General features: G+C 45.6%; 1 protein-coding gene across 2 annotated transcripts in view; it reads left to right on the forward strand.

Annotated features, from left to right (window-relative positions):
- Window positions 1–13,637, forward strand: part of LOC139663372 (matrix metalloproteinase-16-like) — a 67,230-nt gene that overhangs the window by 30,075 nt on the left and 23,518 nt on the right. For both annotated transcript variants that reach the window (XM_071542021.1, XM_071542022.1), the window contains exon 5: window positions 11,689–11,850. In XM_071542021.1, the coding sequence (XP_071398122.1) occupies window positions 11,689–11,850 (162 nt within the window). The remainder of the gene's footprint in view (window positions 1–11,688; window positions 11,851–13,637) is intronic.

Consider the following 13,637-nt stretch of genomic DNA (forward strand, 5'->3'; position numbering starts at 1 on the left):
CCAGAGAGTTAAACTGATAATTCATGAGATCCTTGTTTTTGATCGGACCACATTGGCGACATCTTTGGTGCTCAGCGCTCATTGCTGTGGTGTTTCTGCACTGCACTTCCCAGAGATCACCTGTCAATCAAACAGTGTGTCCAGTACTGTGACTTTGTCTTTTTCCTTGGATTTTCTGTTGATGCAGTTTGAGTTTCTCTTTTCTTTGTCCGTTCAGCCATGGTGGCTATCACTGCTCATGCTAACTACCCAGTTCTTCTTCTGTTTATGACAAACAAACCTGCCGAAAACTGGGGGGTAGAACAGGTAGATCTGGCCCTGGAGCTCTTGGGCTCCTGGAACTGTCCTACACTCCTACACTGCTGGTCGGGGAAAGGCTTTAGAGACCGATGGATGGATAAATAGTCATGTGGGTGGGTGGATGGATGGATCAATGGGTGGAGGGATAGATAGATGCATGGGTGGACGTGCCAAAAAAAAAAGGTAGTAGGTAGAGAGAGGGAGTGTGGAGGTTGGGAAAGGCAAATTATGCAGGGAGAGTAAGAAGATGAAATGAGATTAGATAAAACAACATGTAAAATGTTTCAACAAAGGAAAACGGTGGAATTCAGAGGCGGACGCAGAGTGCTGGAGGGCAGAATGGAGAGGAACGGGTGGGGGGATTTAGAGTAAAAAAAAAAAGAAACAGGAGATAGAGATGATTTGATTGTCTTTTCATCAGATCTCGACGTGCTATAACCATTTTGAAAGGGAGCGCATTTGCAGAAACATCAAAGGCGCTTTGTTTGACAATTTTTTTTTTTTCCCCCCGTTCCCCTGCGCAACAAAGAGGCGAACAAGCGGATGCTCGTCTCTGCTGTATCACAAGGTCATCTTTGCGGGCGCGGGCCCCCCGTGTTTTTCTTTGTGAAAATCAAAGGGATAGTATGTAGGAATAGATAAGACAGATTCCATTTCGACTCTCGCTCACATCGAGGCTGATTGGATTTTACGGCTTGGCACCAGACTCGCCCAAAAAAAAAAACCTTAACTCCGTTCAGCACGATCCGACACACACAGGAACACACACACACACACACACACACACGCGCAACGCCCATGCTCGCCCGAGGGTGACTTATAAGGCCTGGTATGCGTTCAAAGGAGCCTCCAGTAGTATCAGCCGGCCTCAGTGAGAACTATGTAACATAACACAGCATGCGCACTGGACCTACACACAGGAAATGAGAGATTCCTGGGCTTTATTATTTTCCTCACCCTTGCCCCCCGAGCGAACGGGAAGGGGGTTAGGAAAACGCAGCCGCTCACCAGGAGGGAAAAATGTGCCCCGGAATTTATGTCGAGGATGAAGGGCCGGGCTGGCGACGCGCTCAATAACAGCGCAATGATCGGCTGAGGGGAGGGGACGCTGGGAGGGGCCGGACATTGATCAGGTGATTGATTGATGGCCGCGGGCTCGGCGGAGGAGAACGCTCGGATCCCCCGGCATCGATCGGCGGGCCAGTTTATCATCGACGTTCAATCTCGTAACTTGATTGTACATTCAAAGCGGCCCGTTATTTTCGGTGTTTTTTTTTTTACCAGCGGACAATGCGAGGGGATCAATCGTCGGCTCCTTAACAAAGGCCAGTACAGCCGCTGTCATGCGGAGTCAAGCAGCCCCCGGAGGCTGGGAGCACTGCTGGAGGAGAGGAAGGGGAGGAGAAAAGAGGAGGGGAGGAAAGCGGAGAGAGAGAGAGAAAAGCCGAGAGGAAAAGCAAAGGAGGGAGTAGAGGTGAGGAGAAAAGAGGGGAGAAGTTGTGGAGGAGAAGAGCATATGGTGTCCTTGCAGGTTTATTTTTAGGCTGCTGTTCCTACTGGGTGACGAAGAGGAAGTGGCGGACTCTCTCTCTCTTTATCTCTCTGTGCCGTTCCTCTTCCTCTTTCTCTCTTTTTCTCTCTCCCTCTCTCTTTATCTCCCAGCATTCAAGATAAAATGCATGGGGAGGGGGGGGGGGATTCAGATGCTTTTTCTTACCACTCGGACAGATCCCTATCTTTTACTGGAAGTGCGTGTGTGTGTGTGTGTGTGTGTCCTGAGGATGTACAGCATGACTACATTTGGGCAGGCAGTAGGAACAGTATTGATGGTTGGGTTACTGTAAGTAGAAGAGTTTATGGGACACACACACACACACACACACTCTCAAAGACATCAATCAAGTAATGGAAGAACGTACCACCTCGTAGGCATGGTATATGATCCAATACAGCATGATGCAATATGACAGTACAATACAAGCTTTTATATTATATGATGCAACACTGTAATATGATACATGGCGATGAAATACAGCACTACATGATACAAAATTCAATCCAATCCAATCCAATGGAACATGATATGATTCTATATGATGCAATACAACGTGACACGCTACAGGCAAGTACGTTAGATGATACAACACTGTGAAATGCAGACCCTTTAATGTAAGTTCCAGGTGCTAAGTGTAGCATTTGAACCTCTTTAACCCCTTGGAGACATTAGTATAATTAGATCATTACTGACAAGAAGCCTCTACCAGCCTCTACACTGCATTTTACATTGTGAGCCACCGGGTCAGATTTGGCGGGAAATCTGTTGGATTGCTTTACGGCACAAAACAGGAAGAGGGCGCTGTTCTTCCAGAGCAAACAGAGCTAAAGCTTTCAGAGTTTCTGGCAACAGCAGATGGTGGAAGACCAATGGAAAATTCAGTTCCAACATGTTTATTCTCTTCAATAAAGCCAACGACACCAGCAGTGGGGGGAGGGGAGACGGGAGCAAGGGGGTTTATGGGAAATGCGGTCTTAATGTGGAGAAACACTAGCACCAACAATACCACTAGCGTGAGATAAAGGTTGCTAATCGTCTCTGCCATGGTTTCATTTGTTTTCAGTAATTATACAAAGGTATCTGACATTTAAAAATGCTCCATGTACTACCTTTAATATATTGTTTATTGCGCACTTTTGCATGGAGGTATCTTTTAACAACCAAGTTATCGCTGTAATTCCCAAGTATGCCAATAACAGTTAGGAGAGGGATAAGGGATCTATATCATTACTTACATAAGGAAGAGAGGGAGCGGAGAGAAGAAGCGAGAGAAAGGAGAAAGAGAAAGCAGAGAGATCACCATGAATTTCTGCGCACCAGGCTGCCACTAGAAATAGACGGCCGCCTACCGACAAGAGCATCAACTTCCACGTGGGAGGCGGCAGTCTCTTCCGCCCACACACCCACACACACACGCACACGCCCACACACACATACACACCAGTCAAGCGCTCGGGGAGCCTTGCCCCCCCACTGGTCAGTCAGATGCTCTCATAACTTCTTACCCATAATCCTTAGCAAACAAAAGCTGTAAACAACCCCGTGTATAGGGTACCTCTCTGTCTGAGAACACACACACATACGTACATGCGCACACGCACACACACACCTATACACACACATACACGTTAGCACACTTAAAGATGTACCACTCTGTTCTCTTGCCATGTATATGTGCCCACTTGCCATATTCAATGCTGGATTTAACAACGATCTGTGATGTTCTGTCTTGTCACACTAAACTCCATCTAAGACACTATTCTTGTAATGTGTCATCTTTTATCAACCAATGTTACAAACCTCATTGAGCGTCACTCAAGAACTTTTTTTAATCGTTAGGATCTATCTGTAAATTCGACATACAAGTGACCCACCAAGCAGCTTGCATTTCAATAAAATCTCGAAAATAGAGATGCGTATGAATATGTTTTTTGAGGCCGATACCGTAATGCGATATTTTCCCACCCATATTGGCTGATACCTATACGGATATGTATTTTTGTAAGACTCTTAGTACAAATTCAAGTGCAAGACAGGTGAAGCTTTTCAGACATGCCTATCTTAAGATTATTAAATGGGTTTTTTTAAAGAGAAGACCATGCTAGTTTTATTCTGTTGCTAATTTGACACACCAAGAAAAAAAAGGTCACAAAAATCAATCGGACAATTATCAGCCGATACCGATAGTGTTAGGGATGCACCAATATATCGGTGCATCCCTAAAAGAAGACAATGAAGTAACGAGCCAAACAGTTACAAAAGTTGAGAATTTTTTGAAATACAAGCTGCTTGGTGGATCACTTCTTGTATACTAAATCTACCAGTGGATCCTAATGATTCAGGAAAGGTCTTGAGTGACCAATATAAAAGGCCACAATAAAAGAGTAGCATCTTAGACAGAGTTTATCGGGGCAAGGCTGCGTGTCGACTGCATGAAGGATTGTTTGTCCAGCTTTTTGGCTTCTGTGGTTTCCTTGAAAATTGTTTTACCGTTATCTAAAGTTTGCTGGTTGAGTTTAGAAAGTTTTCTCCAGCTTTCCTGTGGTGAAGTCACAATACTGGTTTGCTGATTGCATTGTCTGTAGACACAGTTGCAGAAGTTTGCACACACTTGCAAACACACACACACACACACACACACACACACACACACACACAGAGCATCGCTTGCGACTGCATTATTAATGATTAATGATTACAATGAAAAGGTATACACATTCTTCTCCTGCTCACAGGTGCTGCACAGAGATAAACGTGACAGGAATTAAGGATGTCCTTTCCCTGGCAGCATTTTCCCTCCTTTCTACTGGTTTATTTACCTCCAGTCCACAGGAACGGACAATATTTGGATCGCTGGCAACGTTCCACACCGAATTTCAGTCTGTAGCAGTTTCTGTAAATAAATAATTACTCCAGTGTACATGTGTTGCTCCCAACAGCCTGGGTTTTGTTCTCTGACAAGCTTGTGAGAATTAAGCGTAATAGATTCAACAGCACAAGTCTTGCTCAACCAATATCAACAGCCTAGAGCGAGAAGGAACAGAAAGAGAGGGAGGGAGGAAGAAGAGAGAGAGAAAGAGGGAAGAGGGGAAGGCAGGAGAGTGAGTGAAACACAGACTTTGTTATCTTGTATAACGCCTGGGCAGTGTGGCTCAACGGCTAGTATATGACACTAACACCGCCAGGGGTAGGGGTTTGATTCCCACTTGGGCCACCCATGCTAAAAGTGCATCAGGGTTCCCACTGGTCATGGTACTTCTAGAATATCATGGATGTGTATTCCAGACAGGGAAAGTGAGGGAATTTGATACACTCTCTGTGGAATATAGCAAAATGTATTTCACACCTCGTTAAAAGTCATGGAATTTTACATCTGGGCCACTGCAGGAATCCTAATGTATGCAATCGTGGCACTGTCAGGTCGCTTTTGGATAAAAGCACACACCAAACGGCAATACTGTACGCTATTGTTTTCCCCCGCGAGGATACATTGGAAGCAGGGAGAGTGTGAAAGCGGCGCGAGCAGAATGCAGCCGTTGTCGTTTGGCCGCCGTCTTCACAATGGCCGGTCTGTCGAGCCAGGCACGGAGCGGCGGTTTTGACAGCCAGCAGAGCTGCCGGTGCCCGGGGGCCCGCTGAGCCAGGCACCGAACCGCCGGGGCTGAGATCCTCTGGCAGCTCGTCAGCGGCGAGCGCGGCACTCCTGGACGACCGTCGACTCGCGCTCCGCTTCACACTTTTCCGCTCTTTTCTCCGGACTTCGCTTCTTCACTCCCATTCCGTCTCCAGCTCCTTCGGGGTCAAGGCTGTTCGGATGACATATCGGTTCAGAGAAACAACAGCTAGTTTCCATGTTGTGAGCTTCACCTCCATAGCAGTCGACTTCCTTCCTTTGTCTTTTCCTGCTCTCCGGTGTTGTGTGCTGTTACAGTTGTCCTTGCAGGAGTTATGTGCTCGGCTAATGTCAGACGCAGTAAAACACCTTATGGCGATGCCTCAAATGTTTCATACCAGGATCACTCCGCATCTTAGCATCCCCCAATGGTCTGGTTTTGGATTGAAACTGCTGATTGCCAATAATAATATATAACATTTGAGAATTTTCATGCCAAAAATAGTGCTTTCATTTTAGTGTTTCCCTCAGAATTTTACTCGTCAGGGTGGAAAAGCCTCTTAAAAAGCATTCAGACATCATGTGACACTAAAACTCTCCACTGAAACCCATACTAATGAAACTGTGACCACCTATTCAACAGCAGGGGAAACTCTGGGATACATTACTGACTTCAAATTAATGGAACGGCTTCTCTGGTCAGCCACATAAAATAAAAATAACGATAGAAAAATATTCACTAGCTGCGGTCAGGGAGGAACCTCTGTCATATCTGAGGTGGATGACATTAACTGGCTGATATCCAATTTTTATCCAATCTAGCCTGAACAGTACTTTGGCAGACATGGAAGATTTTCCTTCACATCACTGTAAAACAAGGTCTTTCCTCTCTGCGCCACAGAGATCCATGGACTTCCAGGGTGGTCAGGGAGGACGTGTGAGGGAAAACACCCTACGTGGTCCCAATGCTCCGACCCACCAAAAAACACCCCTGAAATCGCAGTTAACACCTTTTTTTAGAGTGAGTTTACCGCTGAAGTTTCTTCCTCAGACCCTCGCTGCCGAAACTGCAGCGTCAGCCGCTCGGGGAATCGCGGGAGCTGAACAACGGGAGACATTTTGAGGTCCTGCGGGACAAAGCGAGTGCAAAACAACAGCGACGAGACAACAGCAGGAACGGCCGCAGCTGTGTTTTTCCTGAAAGACGTTTTTAGTCTCGGAGAAAGGGCAGAAGAGTTCAAATTTGTCGGGCTCTCTGCCTCTTCGTTCAAATGGGAGGAGCGAGGTTTTGTAGTAGCATTGTTCACAGTTATCGGCAGTTGTTGACATGGCGTTAACGTGGCAGAGGATGTTGTGTTTCAGAGTGCCTTCCTGACCGGAGAGAAGAAAAATAGGTCCTTTGATAGTGCCGGTCATTTGTCTACAAAGGAGAAAGAGAGGTTGCCAAAAGAGGGAGAAGAGGGAGCGATAATGAAGATCCAGGAGCCGAGGGGAAACTGTGAACATCCCATGTAGGGGATGAAGAATAGGGAAGCTAAAAAGTGGACGGCCTAGCGTTCACCCATGCTTGTAGCTCCCGTCAGATGTCGTGTATTGAGTGAACCGCGGGTGCTTAGTTAAACAGTAAGGAGCAGAGAGGGTTACAGGCCCCTGGAGGCCGGCGCTGACAACCTGAGCTATTACTGCAATTGAACAGCGGAGTCCAGGGCCCCATATCTGATTTGTGGGCCAGCGTGTGTGTGTGTGTGTGTGTGTGTGTGTGTGTGTGAGAGAGAAACCCGGAGTCCATGTCACGTGTGCCCCTACATAGCAGATGGGCCGTGAGCAGCGGTGGCATGTGCAGGGAGCCGGTGAATTATGGAGAGAGAGCAGGTATAAAGTAGAGACTCCCGGGTTTCTAATCACAACCCCTGTTTACTTTATCGCAAAACCCTGTGGGGGGAGAGAGAGAGAGGGAGAGAGAGAGAGAGAGCTACACCTGATCATAAATCTCCCGTGACTCTCCTCCTCCACCTCTCCCACTCGACCCCCCCCCCCCCCCCTTCTCTTTCTCCTTCCCTCTTCTCGGCTACACTATCTCATTAGCGGCAACCTTGACCTATCCTGAGGAGAGCGCCGGGCAGCCAGCACTCTGCCGCCGCGGGCTGCCACTGTGATCATTGCGCACTTCATATCGAAAAGACTGTCTTTTCAATCATCGAAGAGAACTGGAATTTGGGTGTTTCGCCGCTTCAAGTGCAGCTCTTAGGTTTTTAAATAGGTGGTTCAGACGCGTCATTTGTAGAGAGAATTCTTGTATTTGTCATCCGATGAAGTAGAACTGATGTATAGGCGTTACTGTCTCGTCTGTTTTTCCGAATAATAAATTGTCGCGCTCGGTGGGTAGACACACAGGCCCTGTAGAGTATTGTAATGTGTTTCATCACCTGAATGGATTGTTAGATGTATCCTGCAGTCGTAGCATGCAGGTCAAAGTCAAAGGTTCAGATCGTGTGATTCATCTTCTCCATCTTTTGTGACTCTGCAGGCACTTTCTTGTATTTATCTGCCATCTTACAGGATAGGAACAAAGAGTCCCCAGCCTCATCATTTTCCTCAGTTTTTCCCCTTCTCTTCATCCTATTTTTTTCTCTCACACTTTTCCTCTTGCAGCTATCATTCCAAGTGTCTTTTCTCCACAGCTTACCTCGCCCACTTTCTCTTTTTATCTCCCCCTTTGCTTCATTTCCCGCTCCTCTTTTTTTCTGCCTCCCTTACCTTTCCTCTCCTTCATCTCGCTCCTTCTCCTTCCTCGTGCACACTATCCCTCGCATTACCTCTTTGCCTTTCATCCTTTTCTTTGCAGCCGCCTTGCCGTACCTTCTCCATCTTTTTTTTTTCCCATACTCTGCCATCTCTTGTGTAGGCTGTATACCTTCCAGCTGATAATTAGCCAAGCAGTAGAAACTGTTTTGGCTTTGTTTGTGGCCCCGGGGCCTGCAGGATGCCCCCGCCTTCCGTGGCGAGCCTTACGTAAGCAACCAAAACAAAGTGACGGCACTGTCCTCAAATGGCCCCGGCAGGCAGGAACGCTGACTCAAGTTGGAGGGATAGAAGAAAGACAAAGAGATAGAGAAAGGCAGAGACAGTCTTTATAATAGAACAGTAGTAGATGGCATGAATGGCTGTAAATTGAGAAATACTTGGATTGGTACTTTTATTGGATGATCTACTTAATAGAGTACTCATAGTACTCAAATTGGTTCTGAAAAATTGGTATTGGTGCACGTCTAGATGTGACCAAACTAATAGACCTGGTGGGATAGAGGAGAAAAGGAGGATGGTATCTGTCCTCTCCTCTCCTTCTCCTCATATATAGCATTTTAACGTCAATAAATCATTGAGATATTAGTATAATTACCATAAACAAAACCATCAGTTACAAGATCGGCAGCCTCTACACCGCATTTTACATTGTGTACTGTACCATGTCGATGGTTTTGGTGGTCAGACCTGCTGGAAGCAAGAAGAGAGCGCTGTTCTTTCAGCTCAAACAGAGCTAAAGAGATTGTCAATACTGCTGGTGTGAGATAGAAGCTACCAATCATCTCCACCATGGTCTCATTTGTTCACTGTAATTACAACAAGGTATCACAATTAAATTGATAATGATACATTGATGTTTAAAAATGCGACACGTAGCACCTTCAATCTGTCCTCCTCCTGCTTCCAATGCCATCATGGGAAATAGACTGGAGAAGGGTTTTTATTTGCATAGCAGCATGCCCCCTCTTTCTTCCACAAGTGATTCCAAAAATCACTGAACGCCTTCCTCTTCTCTTCCTTTCTCACACTTTATTCACTGTAATCTGTATCTCCAGCAACTTGCTCAGTATTACAAGCTTGCGTAAATTTCTCCTCAATTTCTAGCATTTCTCCTAGTTTTTACAAGCCATCTATTTTCATTGGAAGGATTTGGCTGAACTGTAGAGCGTTTTCATTGAAACCCCGGGATAATAATACAATCTGCACGTCGCTTCATACCCAGGCAGTGGAGGACTTTATACCGACTATAAAGTGTGTCATTGACATTTATACAGTCAAATATTCTTCACTAGGTTCCAATTAAGCCATTTTTTGGTGGTAGTCCGGTCCGTAAATTCTCCAGCAGCGTACTGTACCTGTTGAGAAGCGCCCTGGATCAGCGTCTGTATCAGCCGAAGCGTTATTCATGTGACAGATTTGCAGCAGATAAGTGCCTCAATTTAGCGGGAACCGCGATGAATAAGTGATGCTCTTTTTCATGCCTGTCGAGGCTCTCGGCGTGATAAGAAAGAGAGAGAGAGGTAAAACTGAAGGGAAGTGGCGGGGGGGGGGGGGGGGGGGGCGTCGGAGAGACAACCTCGAGAGAGCGGGGCAGAGGGCTGAAGAAAAAAAGAAACTGGGTAATTTTTGGCTCTGGATAAATGTAGTCTTCTTCTGTTGCGGTGGAAGTGTATTTTGGGGTTCCTGGGATCTTACTGTGTCTAGGCTTTGACCAACATGAGTTTTTGAATACCAATCCCAGTAATTTTTGGACTGAAGATGCCAATAGCTGATATTTTGTACCAGTATTCAGTGTCTTTGAATTGGACCGTTTTCATGCCAACCAATTCCAAAAGATTACAAGTATTCAGTGTTTCTCACATATTTGTATTCTTCTAGGGTGGAAAAGCCTCTGAAACAGCATGGGACACAAACTTTCCTTTAAAACCCAGGATAATAATAATAATATTGAAGCGTATTTTTGTAGAATCTGATGAAAATGTCCCATTCAAATAATGTCGGGTTAATAGCTTCCCATAGACAACCAGTGTAGCATCGATACTATACTATACAACTATACAAGAAATTAATCAAACAACCTGCATCATATCCATCATGTTGGAGGTGGATGACATTGACTGGCAGATAAATAGTTTTTAATAAAAAGCCAATATGGGCCTGATATATCGCTCTAACCCTAATTGAATCCCTGTGATTTTCTCTGTGGTTGGGAGTTTCTTTGCGGGTTAGATTTGGCATGTCGGGAAAACACAAGGAAACAAATGAGACGAGGTCGGCCTGCGGAATATGGGTTTGTTTTTGTTTTTTTGAAGATGGCTGCAAGTGACGTAGATTCGTCGATGCTTGGATGGGACACGCTTGGGTGTGGCGGCTTCAAATCCCAAATACTGTATGCAGATTGAATATGGTTGGGAAATGGTTGGGGCATGGCTGTCGGCCACACAGGGTTTCTGAGTCAAAAGGTCAGCCCAGCGTAGTCATCGGCTTACCACGGCTAGAGACTAATTACAGAGCGCAGGGTTTTCCATGCTCTCTGAGGGGGAGTGTGTGTGTGTGTGTGTGGGTGGGTGGGAGTGGGGGTGGGGGGAGGGGGCATGTGCATGTGTGTCTGTGTAATGGGTCCCATCAGTGGCTGTGGTCTTGCTAGATAATCCACTCATTAGGTGCATAAGTGGTGGATTACCCATGCTCATACACACGCAAACACACATGCACACACAAACACAAACACACAACAGTAAGTACAAGTATACTTGTGAGGACCCTCCACTGTCTACATTCATTCTCTAACCCCAAACTAACCTCAAATGTACCCTAACCAAAACCTAATCCTAATTTTAGTCTTAACCCCAAACCCAAATCCTAACCTTAATCTAGAGGTGAGGAGCTGCAGAATGACCTGAGGTTTCACTGAGGATTTTCCTTATCTTTTTATGCTTGTTAGGATATTTAGTTAAAGGTGCTACATGTAGTATTTTAACATCAATAAATCATCAGAATTATTCCTAATAATTATTACCTCTACACTGCATTTTACATTGTGTGCCACTGTGTCAGATTTGGCGGGAAATCTGCTGGAATGCTTTACAGCACAAAGGGCGATTTCTTTACGGCACAAAACAGGAACTGGATTTACTTAGCAATACACAACCTTATGAGTTTAAATTGAATTACCTGGTCTGAATGCATATTGGCTGTTATCAAGGGCTGTTTTTGGCTCTTTTCCTTTTGGCTCTTCAAAACGGAGCGATGCCAGGGAGGGGGAGGGGGGGCAAGTAGCAACATCCTCCTTGTGACAGGAACCAACAGATATTAAGGGAAATGTGGTCTCAACCAACACATAAATACACCCATCTACTGCTAAGCACAGCACATTGACAACACTCCTCTCTCTCTCTCTCTCTCTCGTTTCTAGGTAATGATTTGTTCCTGGTGGCAGTGCATGAGCTCGGCCACGCGCTGGGCCTCGAACACTCCAACGACCCCACGGCCATCATGGCTCCTTTCTACCAGTACATGGACACTGACAACTTTAAACTGCCCCTGGACGACCTGCTGGGCATCCAGAAGATTTACGGTAAGGCCTCTAGCTTCTCTCTACAGTCTATAGACAAGCTTTTTTTTCACACCACTGGCTACGTTCACATGCACAAAGTAACCTGGCTATTGGCCAAACTCTGATTATATCCCTCCTCCTCCTAATAGTAGTAATACTTAAGTCTACTTAAAACTAAAGAAGACCGGGCCTTCACCATCAGAGCCACCTACACAGCAAATTTCCCATTGTCAATAAGTGTTGATTTTAGAAGCGACTACTCAAGACTTATTTCTACAGATGTGCTTTCAATGATGTGTTATTAATGATGTTTCTCCTTGCACTGTTTGCACTATATTGCTGATATAACCCAACCCCCACCCTGTCACCCCTTAGACTAAGCAGGTTCATGAATAATACAATGATGGTTTTGTCTGGCACTGCGTATACATGATTTAGCACCCAGTCTCCGAATTTGTGAGTCAGTACCAAAGTGTACCAATATGTTTTACTGTAATGAGCCTCCGTTCTAGGGCAGAAGAATAAAATTCACACTGCAAAACGCTGAAGAACCCATCATTTTGTGATTCATTATCTGAATGTTCAAGCTGCAGTCTCAACCTCAGTTTGATGTCTGAGTTAGGGACAACTTTGTGGGAAGTGACAGAACTGTCCCTGGACGAGCCGTCGAGGCTGTAAACCAGTCACACTCTGCTGAAATGACTCTGGGCTATCACATGAAGGGTTGCACACACACGCACACACACACACACACACACACACACACACGCACAAGCACACAAAAGAAGCTGCCATCTGCTTACATGGTCAGGGCATGTCCCTCTGGGAGTGACAGACCTGGGCAGGCGATCAAATCTCTCCTCATCCCTGTCTTGTTTCACTCCTCTCTGCCACTCCTCCCTCCCTCCCTCCTCCTCCACCGCTGCCCTGCTCTATCCGGGGTTCAAGGGCAAGACAACCGATGGTGACGGCAACTCCTCTTTCAGCCTCATTTTTTTCCCCCCCAGCAATTGTCTCTCCTTTTCCTCTTGGCAGCGACAACGTTAGATGGAGAAGCTTGATAAGTACAAAGGTGGGAGCTGTGCAGAGTTTAGATCAATTAGAAGGTGTGGGACTTTCAGATGAGTTTACATAAAGGTAGGGAGTTATGTTGAATTGTGGAAAGAATGGTGGGTGGGGTGTCCGCTAAGCCAAAAAGTAGGAGATGTAGATAAGCGGAAAGGGTGAGGGTGGGGGGGGGTAGAAAGTGGAAATGGGAGGGAGATGTAGAGTTTAGATATCTTAACTCTGTTCTCAAAGGTCTTTGATTTTTCAGTCAGCACAAGCTGTTGACCCAGCCAGGGGGGAATCACACAATGCATTGTGGGAAGAGCAGGTCCGACAGTGGTAGGATGAGCTAGATGTTGAGGATAGCATCGACCCACTGCAACAGTTTTGTGTGTGTGTGTGTGTGTGTGTGTGTGTGTTGTGAGGGGTGGCTGTAGTATTGAGGTCATAGTTGGGTACAGCAGGGGAAAAGTAAGTGCCTGCTGGTTGCTTTCATTTCTGAGAAAACCCATCACTTATTTTCCCTTGTACAAACACAAAATAATTTCTCATGAATAATTCACAACTTTACCAGAACAGATATATTTGAATAGTAAGCTCATAAATTATAAAGTTCATTGCCTTTAAAAAGTAATGAAAATTCAGTTTTGTCCTTAGCAGCCCACAAGTAATTACAATTAATAAAGGAAGACTGCTTTTATATGGAAGTGGAATTACTGTTGTGTAGTTTGTAATATAAATTTTTAAATTCCCCATGGAAC

This window comes from Centroberyx affinis, unplaced genomic scaffold, assembly GCF_046629955.1.
Source record: "Centroberyx affinis isolate AG114_WGS23_722 - 3 ecotype Tasmania unplaced genomic scaffold, CSIRO-AGI_Caff_v1 ptg003994l_1, whole genome shotgun sequence".
NCBI lineage: Eukaryota > Metazoa > Chordata > Actinopteri > Beryciformes > Berycidae > Centroberyx > Centroberyx affinis.